The following is a 16,244-nucleotide window of genomic DNA, read 5'->3' as shown; positions in this document are numbered from 1 at the left end:
CCAAGCTTTAAACATCTTTTGGAGCTCTGTTCAATCCATCATCTGAAAATGGAAAAAGTATGACAACTGCAAACCTACCAAGACATGGCCGTCCACCTAAACTGACAGGAAAGGAGAGCATTAATCAGAGAAGCAGCCAAGAGGTCCATGGTAACTCTGGAGGAACTGCAGAGATCCACAGCTCAGCTGGGAAAATCTGTCCACAGGACAACTATTATGCCCTGTACACACGGTCGGACATTGATTGGACATTCCAACAACAAAATCCATGGATTTTTTCCGATGGATGTTGGCTCAAACTTGTCTTGCATACACACGGTTACACAAAGTTTTCGGAAAATCCGATCGTTCTGAGCGCAGTGACATAAAACACGTACGTTGGGACTATAAAAAGGGCAGTAGCCAATAGCTTTCGTTTCTTAATTTATTCTGAGCATGCGTGGCACTTTGTGCGTCGGATTTGTGTACACACGATCGGAATTTCCGACAACGGATTTTGTTGGAAAATTTTATAGCCTGCTCTCAAACTTTGTGTGTCGGAAATTCCTATGGAAAACGTGTGATGGAGCCCACACACGGTCGGAATTTCCGAGAACAAGGTCCTATCACACATTTTCCATCGGAAAATCCTATCGTGTGTACAGGGCATTAGTCGTGCACTCCACAAATCTGGCCTTTATGGAAGAGTGGCAAGAAGAAAGCCATAAGAAGTTCTGTATGCAGTTTGCAGCGAAGCCATGTGAGGGACACAGCAAACATGTGGAAGAAGGTGCTCTGGTCAGATAAGACCAAAATTGAACTTTTTGGCCTTAAAACAAAATGCTATGTGTGGTGGAAAACTAACGCTGCACATCACCCTGGAAGACACCATCCCCACATGGTGGTGGCAGCATCATGTTGTGGGGATGATTTTCTTCAGCAGTGACAGGGAAGCTGGTCAGAGTTGATGGGAAGATGGATGGAGCCATAAACAGGGCAATCTTTTAGGAAAACCTGTTATGCCGCGTACACATGAGCGGATTTTCCATCAGAAAAATCTTGGATGGTTTTTCTGATGGAATTCCGCTCAAGCTTGTCTTACGCATACACACAGTCACACAAAAGTTCGCTGAACTTTCGACCGTCAAGAACGCAGTTACGTACAACACTACGACGAGCCGAGAAAATGAAGTTCAATGCTTCTGAGCATGCGTCAAATTGTTTTCGAGCATGTGTAGGAATTTTGCGAGTCGGAATTGCTACAGACGATCGGAATTTCCGATCGGAACTTTTTCTGACCGAAAAATTGAGAACATGCTCTCAAACTTTTGCTGGCTGGAATTCGGCCAGCAAAAGTCTGATGGAGCATACACACGGTCACATTTTCCGACCAAAAGCTCTCATCGGTCTTTTGCTGATCGTGTGTACGCGGCATTAGAGTCTGCAAAAGACTTGAGACTGGGGTGGAGGTTCACCTTCCAGCAGGACAATGACCATAAACATACAGCCAGAGCTACAATGGAATGGTTTAGATCAAAGCATGTTCATGTGTTAGAATGGCCTAGTCAAAGTCCAAACCTAAATCCAAATTGAGAATCTGTGGGAAGACTTGAAAATTGGTGTTCACAGACGCTCTCCATCCAATCTGACAGAGCTTGAGATATTTTGCAAAGAAGAATGGGAAAAAATGTCACTCTCTAGATGTGCAAAGCTGGTAGAGACATCCCCAAAAAGACTTGCAGTTGTAATTGCAGTGAAAGGAGGTTCTACAAAGTATTGACTCTGGGGGGCGCCGTACAAATGTACCCCACACTTTTCACATATTTATTTGTAAAAAATTTTGAAAACCATTTATCATTTTCCTTCCACTTCACAATTATGCGCCACTTTGTGTTGGTCTATCACATAAAAGCCCATTAAAGTACATTTACATTTTTGGTCGTAATATGACAAAATGTGGAAAATTTCAAGAGGCATGAATACTTTTTCAAGGCACTGTATGTACTGTGGTGAATCGGCGAGTGGTTAAAGTTGGCTGCACCCAGTACTCACTCTGGACACAGCAACCCTTTATAGGATGTATTTCAATGTAACATTTTTTTAAATACTAGTCCTAGTCTTTTTTACTTGTTTTCACTGTTATTAATTCCTACTACAATCAGTTTTGGTCCCTGGTATAATGGTCCTAGCTGAGCTCAGCCTTGTGTCCATGCATTTATCTAGACAGGATTTCACCTGATTTCCTTCTTCATCCTACTTCATAATTTTTCATTGTTGGTTGGGCAATGGCCCTCATGATGTTTAGGTGGGCTGTCTTGTATATTAGGTAGGTATAGCATTGTTCTCTTTGTATACCAGTTTAAACCATGTCCAACCTTGTTTCCTATGTATACCATCCCCCAACTACATATCATTTGTCTTCCTACACTTGACAGTCATGCTCAGATGGAAATGATCTGTCTCTTATTGGTTTACAGAGAATTACTTCATATATGAGAATGTGTTTCTAAAAGCCTTTGTGACCCGACTTGGACATTCATATACCTGTGAAGAAGCGATAGTGAGGATTACTCCCAATGTGAGCATTGTTCTCCTGGATGTCGAGGCTCAGGCCTTTACACTGGATGGAGACACTTTCCCAAGAGGTAAGTCAAATTGGGATGACAATATCAACAATATTATAAATGTACGGCTCTAGTGCTACCTTAGTGCACTTTAACACCTCTAATATACTATATGTAGCGCCACCCCCCAAGAAGCCACTTGAGAATATTTGGTTCTGTACTCTGCCTCTCAACCCCAAGAACAGTCTTGGCCCCTCTGGCACACCTAATGATCAAATATTACTATAGACAGAATGGCAGAAGGACACCAGACTGTAATGAACCAAATGTATTTTACTGAAAGACTTTTGCATCAAACGGCAGTAATAACTATAACTAGTTAAATATGGCAAACTCTGATATAATGCAGTATAACACAAAGGCACAGACAAATTATCTAGAGCACAGTTTTGACCAACTCATAAGGCCTAAATATGACCCATGTGCTCAGGCATGAAGGGGAACAAAAATGATTTGTAGCCGGTCAATCTTCTTACCTAAAATCTTGAGGTCATAGGCACGAACACAAATGCGTGCTACAATATGCAACAACATGCAACATCAACTTTATGCTTTAAAGTAAGAGTTCCTCCCTAATGAGTCTCAGTGTTTGTCTAAGTCCTTGACATGGCAGAAGAAGATATGTGGGAGTCCTTATAATAGAGATGTCTGGTATCTTCAGCTAGATTAAGGGCCCAGAAAGATCTCTATGTAAAGTAACTCAAGAATGAAGGGCAACTGATGTAAAGTGTCTCCTGGGGAAGGCTCTGACAAGAAGACAGGGTAAAGGTGGCTACATGCATGTTCTCTGATTTTGCGCAAGATGGGCTACTGCCCGCTCACCAATCTGGCAACACCAGGGCCCAAGGGGATAAACATCCCGGGACAGGCTCCCCAGCAATGCCCGAATGACAACCTGGCACTGCAGCAGGAAGGCTCAGCGATGTCTGCGAAGTTGCACTTGGAGATACAGCCAGGGTCCCTCTGGCAAGATGTCCGCCAACCGCCGACTGTGGAGCTATGGCGGGATAGGCACACTGACCCTTAGAGCTGTGGCAGTATAGTCACACTGACAGAGATGCAGCAGCCCCCTCACTTATGTCTGGTCTTATCCTCGCCTCATGGTGATCTCCCCTTACTTCCCAGGCAGCCTTGTAGTCTGTAATATGGGATGGTTCCCCTAAGGGTTTTTTTAGCACCAAAGTATTTCCACCAATAAAAGCTGGGTTTAGTAAAATCTTTTATTATACCAAATGGAATTCAGATTCATGATAGAGTTTAAAATATGAGTTCTGGTTACAAACATATAAAAACATGTTCCATCATAACTAGCAAGTATCACACAGTGGAGCTATGGGTTAACAATACATTGCAAAATTGCCATCCACATGAATACCCTTTGTAGTCTGTAAGCTTACACCTCTCCCTCACCCTGGGCATGCTGGAGTGTGTAGTTCTGCCCCCAGGGATTACAATGGGACCTCTGGTGTTGAAGACTACATGTCCCAAGATCATTTGCCCCTGTAGCTCTGTTTTCCATTGGTTCCCTCCCCCTGTTAATAAGGAAGCAGGGAAGGGAGCAGGTCGGGCAGCTGAGTCCCTGTGAGCGCCATTCACACACTGTAGAGCTGGAAAGGAGAGGGAGAGGGGTGATTTCTCCTGCAGCTGCTGACAGACTCTGTGTCCCCGGAGCCTGTCAGTGTTAGTCTCTCAATGGCTGGTGGGAGGTGCGGGGCCGCGGGCAGCACCCGCTACATAGATCAAATAATAAAACATTTGTCTCCTCACTCAGTGTCTGATATAAAATCCACCATGAATCAATCTTTACATATTTATTCCACCCTGAATTGAAGTTCTAAATAAATTAATAGTATCCAGTTCTCCGCCCTGTGAAGGAGTCCCTGATTTCACTGCAATCGTGTTTCTTATTCAGCAGAGCTCTTTCATAAAAGTCTCCATCCTAATGTGAATGTTCACATAAACCTCCACCTTTTTTCAAATACAATCTCCTTCAGAGTCAGATGTGCTCTCACCTTCTTTCTAGGACTCAATATTAATAAGGTCCACAGATCACCTTTTATATAGTAAAGCAGACTTCAGGTTCCAGGAAAACCATCCAGGTGATTTACACAACCTCTCTGATGGATTCTTGTCCATGATCCCAGACAAGATGTGCTCAGAAATAGGAAATAGAGATTTTCATAGTGCTTTCAGTTGTAATTAAACCTATACACCAATCCCAAACCACTCACATAGCTCTACCTGAAACTGTGCATCCAAATCTTAAACATTCTCCACCACCTGAATCCCCACCAACCACTGCACCAACAACTGTGCGGGTTTTAAACCAGTTGGTTTTGCAGAGTAATGTAATGTTATTATGGACAGGTTTGGGGTAATGTTATTATGGACAGCTTTGGGGTAAGAGGACCTGTAATGTTATTATGGACAGGATTGGGGTAAGAGGACCTGTAATGTTATTATGGACAGGATTGGGATAAGAGGACCTGCAATGTTATTATGGAAATATCTAATGTATCTCAAAATCTGGGAATTTCACAAGTGATAAGCTGTCACTGTTTATGATCCATGAAAAGAGATCTGTTGATTGTTGATGATTTATTCACCAAAAAAAATCATTTAATCTGAAGCTATCATTGAGATGTCACTCATATGTCTTTATCTCATCTTTTTATTGCAGGGTACGTCTGGGGCATTCAAGCTGCCACACCAAGACCGACTACTATACAGAATACTCCACAGTGTGATAATTGTCCAATAAATACTACCAAACACCACACCACAAATCGTACCACTGTGCTACACACTGATCATACAGCACAAGGGCCTTCTCCTCCACCCTCTCCCATAACATACATCCTGGTTGGCGGAGCAGGAGTCTGTTTAAAAATAAAGGCAATCTACATAATAATGCTGAACATCACCAAGATGAAAAATGTAAGTTCGACCTGAATATAATCTAGAAGTTTTAAAGGTCCCAGGATAAGCCGATCAATGACTATAAGTAATCCTGAGGTCATAGACAGGGCTGTGGGAAAAATGATTCACACTCCGGTTTTTGCTCTTAAATTTTCTTCATTTTATTGAAAAGCCACAGTGAACAAACGCAGATGAAGTCAGTTTGATGTGTTTCAGCCTATAAGGTCTTAGTCATAACCAGAGCAACAACCAGAGTGCGGATCATTTTTCCCACATTACTTTACTCAGCCAGCGACTGTGGATCGAGCACCTGGGAGCTCTGCTATATATGTGTCATATGGGTAGTAGCACTGACATTTCTGTCCATAGACAGGGCTGCCAGCAAAGAGCAATGGCCGCTAGGGATGGGTGAACGGTTCGGCCCGAGCATGAGTTCAGGCCGAACATTTGCCTGTTCGGCCGTTCGCCGAACCCCCTGAATTTGTAGGGTGTGAGCCAGTTGTGAGCTCCAAAGAACACCCTGCAATGCACTGAGCGCTGCACATTCACCAGTATCTGTGTACCTGTCACCAGCCCCATCAGAGTATCCGAGTACATGTCACCAGCTCATCAGAGTACCCGAGTACCTGTCTCCAGCCCATCAGAGTACCCGAGTACCTGTTTCCAGCCCATCAGAGTACCTGAGTACCTGTCTCCAGCCCATCAGAGTACCCGAGTACCTGTCTCCAGCCCATCAGAGTACCCAAGTACCTGTCTCCAGCCCATCAGGGTACCCAAGTACCTGTTTCCAGCCCATCAGAGTACCCGAGTACATGTCACCAGCTCATCAGAGTGCCCGAGTACCTGTTTCCAGCCCATCAGAGTACCCGAGTACCTGTTTCCAGCCCATCAGAGTACCCGAGTACCTGTCTCCAGCCCATCAGAGTACCCAAGTACCTATCTACAGCTAATCAGAGTACCCGAGTACCTGTCTCCAGCCCATGAGAGTACCCGAGTACCTGTCTCCAGGACATCAGAGTACCTGTCTCCAGCCCAGAGTACCCGAGTACATGTCTCCAGCCCAGAGTACCCAACTATCTATTTGCAGCCCATCAGAGTACCCGAGTACGTGTCTCCAGCCCATCAGAGTACCCGAGTACGTGTCTCCAGCCCATCAGAGTACCCGAGTACGTGTCTCCAGCCCATCAGAGTACCTGAGTACCTGTCTCCAGCCCATGCCTCATAGAACATAGGTTGGGGTGTTTGCTTTCCAAAATGGTGTCATTTTGTGGGTAATTCTACTTTCCTGGTGCTCCAGGACCTTCAAAAGTTTGATAGGTCATCAGGAAATGAGATGTGTAATTTATGAATAATAAAAAAAGAAATATGACCTGGCACAACCAACGTAGCATGTTTCCATCCCTATTATACAAACGTACATAAAAGGCAATGGTCGTGGGACTTTAAATGAGACATGTTACTGTACAAAATATTAATACATAGAATATATAAAATTAGAAAGTTTATTAGATCAAAAAATAACATTCCATGATCTAAAAATGCAACAAAACCCTAAATGAACAATAAAGCCACCAAATGGCCATGAAAACAAGCTGACATGTAGAAATGCACATAATAGGCAGAACAAATTCATATTACACTAATACATGATATGTATATAAAAAGAGGACCTTAAGTTGTAAAAACCAAACTGTGTTCTCATAGCTCATGTAGAAGTGTATGTAATGGGTGAAACAGATTCATATTGAACTGATACATGATGGTATGTACATTGTGAATTACAGAATCTCACAAAAGTGAGTACACCCCTCACATTTTTGTAAATATTTTATTCTATCTTTTCATGTGACAACACTGAAGAAATGACACTTTGCTACAATGTAAAGTAGTGAGTGTACAGCTTGTATAACAGTGTACATTTGCTGTCCCCTCAAAATGACTCAACACACAGCCATTAATGTCTAAACCGCTGGCAACAAAAGTGAGTACACCCCCAAATGAAAATGTCTAAATTGGGCCCAATTAGCCATTTTCCCTCCCCGGTGTCATGTGACTCGTTAGTGTTACAAGGTCTCAGGTGTGAATGGGGAGCAGGTGTGTTAAATTTGGTGTTATCGCTCTCACTCACTCATACTGGTCACTGGAAGTTCAACATGGCACCTCATGGCAAAGAACTCTCTGAGGATCTGAAAAAATTATTGTTGCTCTACATAAAGATGGTCTAGGCTATAAGAAGATTGCCAAGACCCTGAAACTGAGCTGCAGCACGGTGGCCAAGACCATACAGTGGTTTAGACATTAATGGCTGTGAGTTGAGTTATTTTGAGGGGACAGCAAATTTACACTGTTATACAAGCTGTACACTCACTACTTTACATTGTAGCAAAGTGACATTTCTTAAGTGTTGCCACATGAAAAGATAGAATAAAATATTTACATAAATGTGAGGGGTGTACTCACTTTTGTGAGATACTGTATAATGCAAGGGTTAGGGTCTGGAGACATGCTTGGCCACTCCATCACCTTTATCCTCAGATTCTTTAGCAAGTCAATGGTTTTGGAGGTGTGTTTGGGGTCGTTATCATATTGGAATACTGCCCTGCATCCCAGACAACCATGTTTTGATCAATGAGCTGATGTGAGAGAAAAGGGGAAGGTAATTAGTTTTGTATAACAGGTTATGGGAGGCTGTAATATATACTCCAAGATATTTGAATGAATGTGGGGACCATAATAAATTAAAGTTTTTTTTCCAAAAGGGATAATAAGCTTGGGGGACAGTTAATGGGCAAAATAGAACATTTGTTTGTATTGATGTATAGACCGGATAATTTGTGGAATGAATGGAGTTCTGAGAGGAGATTAGGGATTGAAATGAGTGGGTCTATTAAAAATAATTGAGCGTCATCTGCATATAGACTAAGTTTAAAGTGATATGGGTCTTTATGGTATCCTTTAATATTAATATTGTTTCTGATGGCTAGTGATAGGGGTTCTATGGCTAATGCGAAGGAGGGGGGAGAGTGGGCAGCCTTGTCTGGTTCCTCTGCTCAAGGGGAAGAAGTCTGAATTATTACCTGGGATTCTAATTCTGGTTTGGGGAAGGTGATATAGAGCATTAAAGCCGTGTATACATTTTTCTGATATGCCCAATTTGGGTAATAAGTGATTTAGGTAGGACCAGTTGACACTGTCAAAGGCCTTGTGAATGTCAAGGCTAAGTAAGTATAGAGGGCAAGAGTGGAGGTTAGCGTCTTGGACGATATTTGTGACCAGTCTAATGTTATCCACTATTTGCTTGCCTGGGATAAAACCCGTTTGGTCAGTGTGAATCAGGGAAGTAATAACGGAGGCCAGTCTATTTGCTAATAATCTGCCAAACAGTTTGAGGTCATTGTTAAGGACCCAGATGGGACGGAAATTTTGTGGTAGGGTGTGATCTTTTTGAGGTTTAGGTATTAAGGATAAATTAGCCAGCAGCATGTCCTCTGGAAAATGTCCACCCAATAAAACATGATTGAACATCTTGGTGAGGCTAGGGGTCAATAGGGGAGCAAACTTTTTGTAATATGTTGTTGTAAAGCTGTCTGGGCCTGGAGCTGTCAAAGTTTTAAGGGATTTTATTATATTTAGAATTTCTGCGTCAGTACATGGCTCATTTAAGGAAGAGGTTTGCTGTTGGCTAAGTTTATTTTTTGCTGCGGCTATGTTAATCAAGTGCCCTCTTAGGACTGCTTTGTGAGCAGCCCAAATAGAGGTAGGAAGGACATCCTCTGAAGAGTTGATTTGGAAATATTCTTCGATGTGGGTGCTAATGTGTTGAACTGTGGAGGGGTCTGAGAGGAGTGAGTCATTAAGGCGCCAATTAAAAGGGGTGGGAGCCATGCCAATATGGGAAGTTTCAAAGGCTACTATGTTGTGATCTGACCATGGGCAAGGATGGATAGTCGCCATGGAAGAGTTAGCTAAAAGGATGGGTGTGCAGAAAATATAGTCTAATCTGGCATAGCAATCATGGGGGTGGGAATAATGGTTGTATGCTCTAATTCCTATATTGTGTGCTCTCCAGGAGTCTATTAACTGTGGTTTACTAAGTGAGCGGTTTATAGATTTGTTAAAAGCTTTAGAAGAGGGGAATATCCTACTTCTGTCGAGAGCTGGATGAGCAGATAAATTGAAGTCTCCTACAATTATCATATGTGGAGAGATGTACTGTTCTAGCGTGTTAAAAAACGTGATGAAAAATGTTGATTGGGCTTTATTTGGGGTGTATAGTGAAGCTATTGTGACAATTCGTCTGTTTATACTGCCCCTTATAATAATAAATCTACTTTTATCATCTTTATAAATGTTGTGTGGTTCAAAAATTATAAAGTTTTTATTAAAGATTGCAACACCACATGATTTGTTGGAGAAGGTGGTATAGTGGAATTGGTTGAATGATTTGTCAAAGTATTGTGGGTGGTTGGCAGCAGAAAAGTGAGTCTCTTGCATCAAGATTATGTCAGCTCCCAATCTTTTGTATTGTCTGAATGCTTTTTTACGTTTGTTGGGGGAGTTAAAGCCTTGAACATTATGTGAAAAATATTTTAAGTCCCATTTTTAAGGAGGAAGATAATACTAGTTGAGTGGTGGGTGATCAACGGGAACCATAAAGGGGAGCCTAGTGAATAATGAGTGACAGTGTAACAATAATTAGTATAATGTAGGTGTAAGATGAAACAGTAGTAATAACTATGTTAAGGGAATGATTCCTGTATAACATATAAGATAACAGTACAAAGATACCCAATCTGAGAGAACCTGAACTGAGTAATAGTATAAGTCTTCCGGAACATATATTTCTTGAATAGGTTGCCATAAGGGCAAAAATAACTGTAACTAAAAAATAGAAAATAAGGGGTTTGGGGGACTGTGAGTCGCCCAGCCTAATAAAGTCAACGAGAGGACATATCAGTCCGCACCACCCCAAAAGGAGGTCAGGTAGCAGGCCACACAGGCAGAATGGGGGTCAAACCGGCGACGGCGGATGAGCCAGGCAATTCTAAAAATAAGTAACTTATTTGAAGAAGATTGTGCATGGTTATGTAAGTTTAAAAACAGACCATAGCAGGCTACCAAAGGGGTAGTGACATAGAAATTTTGGTTGTACGCAAAGCACACAGCCAAATCTCCTGTTTCTAATAATAATAACAATTTTGTCTAATGATATAAATTGCATCTCACCTTTTGATCGTATGTCTTTCCTCTGGTGTGTGCCCCATGCTCACAAATAGAAACACATCCTCATGCTTCCAGTTCCAAGAACACACTGCCTGCTCAGCTGTGTGCTCACTCTTTATTAGCATAACAGGAAGTCCCCAAAGCTCGAGGGTTCGGCCTCCAACAGCCAAACACACCTCTTACAAAGCTTGTGACCTCACAGGATATGACCTCACAGGATATCAATGACCATATAAGGATTTAACAACACAGAACACAAAACAACCACCAATTACTACAGGACATGATACAATATACTTAATGACGATGACTAAAGTTCCTCGTGCATGGGATATTATCTGCAGGTGTATGTCATGGCACCCCAAACATGTTGATCAGGCATACCAGGGGTGACAAGAGCAAACCACCGCTAAACCGATAATGTCTTTGCAGAGTGAACGCATCCCCACCAGACAATCGTTCTGTGCATTACACAGGGGCCCTTTGCTGGCGGACATGTCCTCTCTCCGCAAACACCTCTCTCCAAACACCAGGAAGTTTTCCACTACCTAACAGGTCTCAGACAGTTTCAGTCTGCCCCAGTCAGCTCTTTAGAGCGGGCTGCAAGAGATCAGACACTGTGAGACTTATGACAATACATTAATATAAAATTTTCCACAACAGTTCCCTCCTCTTGTCATATGATCCCATGTGTCCCTCGATGAATCCTGATCTTCTTCTTAGTCCATAAAAAGTAAAACACGGCTTGACATGTAGACTCTGTTGGAGATGACATGGTGAGCTGTAGTAGTCACCGGTCGGTCTGGGATCCTCTGTGTCTTGTACATGGGTCGGGCTTCGGGGAATCTCATCAGGGAAGATGTGGTCATCTGCTCAGGCTCTGGTCACGCGTCCAATCAGGCAACAGGAGCACCTCATCATGGCATATAGAAGGAATAGAAACAAAAACAACATGAGTATATATACCCCTACTTCCTTCACTATGATCCGCTGCAAGATAAAAATTAAATCTCCAACGATTCCCAACCCCTTAAAAAGGATTCCAACCTTCACTATCTATTGCTCTGGCTTTGCCTTGTAGGGACCTAAACCTTATCCATATGGGCCTGAACTTTGTCACTACTACCCCCGATCCAGATATAACAATCTTTACTTATGAATTCCCAGAAACCCTTGGACTGTGGGAACTTCCTTGTAGCTTCAACAGTTACATGAAACATCCCATCCTCAATGGATGAGAAATTGTTCAAGCGTTTCATAAGCTCAAGCCCCCGCCGTGTACAAGCATTTCCCTTCCAGCTGTCCCTGCCATTCTTACCTTCTCTCGCGCCATCAGATCCTCGCGATCGGCCGCGACATAAGATGCTGGGACGAGTTTCACCAGCACACATGAACCTCTTGCCTTACGGGAAATTACCTTATAAGCTGTAGATCTGCATTAATACCAAACTACAGTTGAAGCACACTTGTGGGCTACCTAGTTATCCCGATACCAAAGCTGGCAAGAACCAGAGCTATTGTTAAAATTATAATTAATTTTACCCTCTAGAAATGTTTTGTTAAGTTCCTTTGACAGGTGTCTGTTTGGATTTTACTAGTCTGTCAAAACTCCTCACACCAATATGAACGTCACATATAGCATGTACCGCCATCATCGCTGGGGCACTAATACCCGACCATGTGTCCTGTTCTCTTTCTTAGCTAGTTGGGATGCTTTTCATCGTTACCCTTGCCAAAATTTATTAAACAAAAAAATATAAATTAGCGAAGATACTCCTCTATTCTTTGTAGTTGATCCGCTTCTTGCAGTGGCTGGTGTGGTCTCATCCCTCAAGTTTCTTTACAATGGCCCAGTCACCTGGTTGGAAAGAATGTAAACTGGTTATTGTGTCAGGGTCCAGGGTGGACTCGTGAACCCTGTGGTGGACCTTTTGAAGTTCATGTTACAGTGATTGCACCTACCCCATCAGCTGACAATGTAGGTGACAGCTAATGAGGAAAGTACAACTCTGGTTTTGGTTGACCTCCAAACAAACCTCATATGACAATAACCCAGACATCGGGACTGTGGTCACTGCATAACCTGTGCGTGGCTTACCATCTGGGGTGTAATACTTGGAACCAGTGACAAAAAGGTTCTTAGCACCTGGGATAGGAGCCTCTTTCACCAGACTGCTGCTTGCTGATTCAAATTCTATCAAAGAAAGAAAGTCTTGGCACAAACTTGGTTAGAATTAGAGCGGTTAGTATTGTTGGTTTTAAAATGCGTTACTCTCACCACTCTCATCCCCCCTTTTCTTCCCCCTCATTACAAACTGGAGGAAGACATGCAGGGTTTAGAATGGTGCAAAATAAAACAGTGAAATGACACTTTTACCTTCTTATACACCTGTACACACACTTCCAGAAACTCTTTGGACCTGAAAAGATACTTATAAACAAAGGTTATTACTCTATCCTTCAAAGAATGGTAAACAATACAATATTCATGTACATTGGTAAATTGTCACTGACATTCCACAAAACTGAAAATAACTAAACCCTCTGTAAATCTTACTTTCACATTTTTTTTTTTTTCTAAAATACAACAGCCGTGACACGCAAGAGGGCTGTCACGGTAGGTTCAAACATCTTGTTACCACATACAAACAATGAGACAAACATTTAGATACAAATGTGGGGGAGATATTTTATAGTTCCCAAAAACGAAAAATGAAAAAAATAAAAACAACCAGATGGAATGCTGCCTTCACTCTTTTAGCGATAGAAAAAGAATACAATTTGAAAAGCACGAGAGCATTTTGAAATCTTTGCATGGACCTGCCACACAAAGTTCAAAAACAGGCCTGTGTATTTTTAATCACACAAACGTGTACTACGCATCCATCAACTCACTCAACATTACAGATTTCTGAAGCCACAGTCGCGCAACATCAACTCCAGAGGGATACCCAAAATAGTATCCTTGGGCCACCTATGTCAATCTTTCTGGGGTTTAATGGCCTTTTCCTCAGAACTCAGATTTCATGTATTATGTAGCTGTCTGACTGGGGTGCATGAACGACCCATTGCCCATGACGATTCAAATCGCTTTTTTTGGCGAACTCTGCATCCAGAGAACCCTGCGCTTTACTTTCGGAGCGATTATGGTTTGCGCCTTTATCACCATAATCGACCCCCGCATTCCGATTATCATACACGGCCCGAGCGGGGCTGTTAGCGTACTACTCCTCACGTTTATGCTAATACAATCGTGAACTGGAATTCCGACTATTATACACGGCCCGACCAGTCTCACGATATACAGCCTTCTAAACGTGTTTGTCCGACAACTACAAAAACACCATGAAATCCTCCACTATTCAAAAAAATATTATGGCTTCTATCTGTACCTCGATATTACAACAATAACTTGGATGCCTCCTGTTTGCTCTCTACCCAAAACTGTATTACAGTATAAACCTTAATTTAATTTAAAAATAAAAATGATTTTGTCCTTCCAAACACAAGTCAAAAGACCCCAAGCCCCTCCCACCAACTTCCTGTTGTACACCTGAGTAGGAAGAGGGAGGGGGAGGGGAAGCCTCATATAGCTTCATATTTTGTCTATGAAGACATTAGAAATCTTCACTAGAAACATAAACTTCTTTAAAACAACTGGAATAAAAACCTAAATGATTCTACTGGAAATGGAATTCAGTACAAAACCAGAGATATTTCGCTGGAGACTAAAATCAGCATAAACAAAGAGGCAGTTGCAGCAATCGAAAATCGGTCCACGGCAAAATGGTGAATGAAACCAGGACTACAGAAAAATGGCCGACATTAACAAATGACAAGACAAACCAGGATTTCTTAAACAATACACTCTATTTGACTCTGAGAGTTAGAACTCCCCCCATGTTATTACCTAGAAACCTGAGACCCCCATAGGGTGTAAACAGCTCCTATTGTGATGTCCCAACAATGCATGGGCCCTTGGATATGCGACAGGCATTTCAACTTAAAACCAATATTCAATACAGAAAACGCAATAGTTTCCTTGAAAAGTATGTAAACAGTACAAAAATAGAATTCACAAAATGGTGCTTAGAAGCCAGATTGTAGCTTAAAGCACATGGCTTTGCACACACAAAGGAATACACAATGGAGCAGCTTCCCCTATAGGAGGGCCCAGAGGTCTTCAAAATGACCACCGATGCACATGGTGACCACAACAAAGGCCAGGCCCAAACAAAATTGCGCATTTTCCCGCCAAAACTGACCAAAGGTGGATAAACATTTCAAAGTTCACACACAAAGGAATTGAAAATGGCCGACCGTAGTCACATGGCAGACAACAAGAGAACAAAAGGAAGTAGCAGACAAAAACCATTTTCCTGCCAAAACAAAAAATTTCTCCCCAAAAAATTACACATTTGAGATACTAAATGAACGCTTAGACAAACATTTAAAAGTGTTAAAGTTACAAAAAGCACAACTTAGGAACACATGCTATCCAATGAAACAACCAAGCCACATAACCCACAATTACACGGCTGAAACATACCCTCAAACTCAGTTCACATCAGCTTTCACAGGAACAAGACATTGAGAGGTACAAACAGTGATGCTTCCCTGTTCTTTTCATCTCAAAACAAAACCTATTGTCAACAGGGAGTAGCCAACTTAAAATGCTTGCCCCCCCTTTCCCCCAGTAAAACTCATGGGATCTTTACAAACAGGTTCAGCTACTTACAAAACTACACACATACACATTGCAGGCTGCGAATGATCATACATTTCTATTTCTCATATGCATTACAAACTTGTTACACAGCATCAGTCACACACATACACACAGTCTCCTTACACAAAGATTTGAGATACAAATCACGGTTATAGACCAGACGGGATTTATGCCAGGCAAGGGCACAGATATAAATATTAGGCGCCTATTCCTTAACTTAGCAACATCGCATGACAACACGGGGTCCAGGGTTATTGCCTCTTTAGATGCCGAGAAGGCTTTCGACTCCGTTGAATGGAAATTTTTATGGGAGTATGTACGTAGATTCGGATTCAGTCCCAAATTTATTCACGGAGTACGATTGCTGTACCGATCCCCCCGGGCACGGGTTCGCACCAACAATTGGGTCTCAGACTCCTTCGATCTGTTTCGCGGTACGAGGCAGGGATGCCCACTCTCCCCCAGCCTGTTTGCCCTGGCGCTGGAGCCTCTGGCAATTGCCATTAGGAGTGCCCCGGACGTTCTGGGCCTACGGGTGGGTATGATGGAAGAGCGCCTCTCCCTCTATGCTGACGACGCATTATTGTACCTAAATGATGCTCGGCCCTCTCTTCAAGCTGCCTTGCGTATCTTTGACAATTTTGGTGGACTCTCGGGAGTTAAAATAAATTGGACCAAATCAGTCCTATTTTTTATAGATGATGGAGTTAACTCTGGCCCCTCTCCTCCCCACTACAAAGGGTTAAGGAATTTAAATATCTTGGAGTTGT

The 16,244-nt window shown here is 42.4% G+C and overlaps 1 protein-coding gene across 1 annotated transcript in view; it reads left to right on the top strand.

Moving 5' to 3' along the window:
* LOC141134342 (proteinase-activated receptor 1-like) overlaps positions 1–16,244 on the top strand; it is a 139,934-nt gene that overhangs the window by 7,032 nt on the left and 116,658 nt on the right. Inside the window, exons 2-3 of the mRNA XM_073623913.1 lie at positions 2,457–2,624; positions 5,284–5,391. Of these exons, the coding sequence (XP_073480014.1) occupies positions 2,457–2,624; positions 5,284–5,391 (276 nt within the window). The remainder of the gene's footprint in view (positions 1–2,456; positions 2,625–5,283; positions 5,392–16,244) is intronic.

This window comes from Aquarana catesbeiana, linkage group LG03 (assembly GCF_042186555.1).
Source record: "Aquarana catesbeiana isolate 2022-GZ linkage group LG03, ASM4218655v1, whole genome shotgun sequence".
Classification (NCBI taxonomy): domain Eukaryota; kingdom Metazoa; phylum Chordata; class Amphibia; order Anura; family Ranidae; genus Aquarana; species Aquarana catesbeiana.
This window is presented reverse-complemented; position numbering and strand designations above follow the sequence as displayed.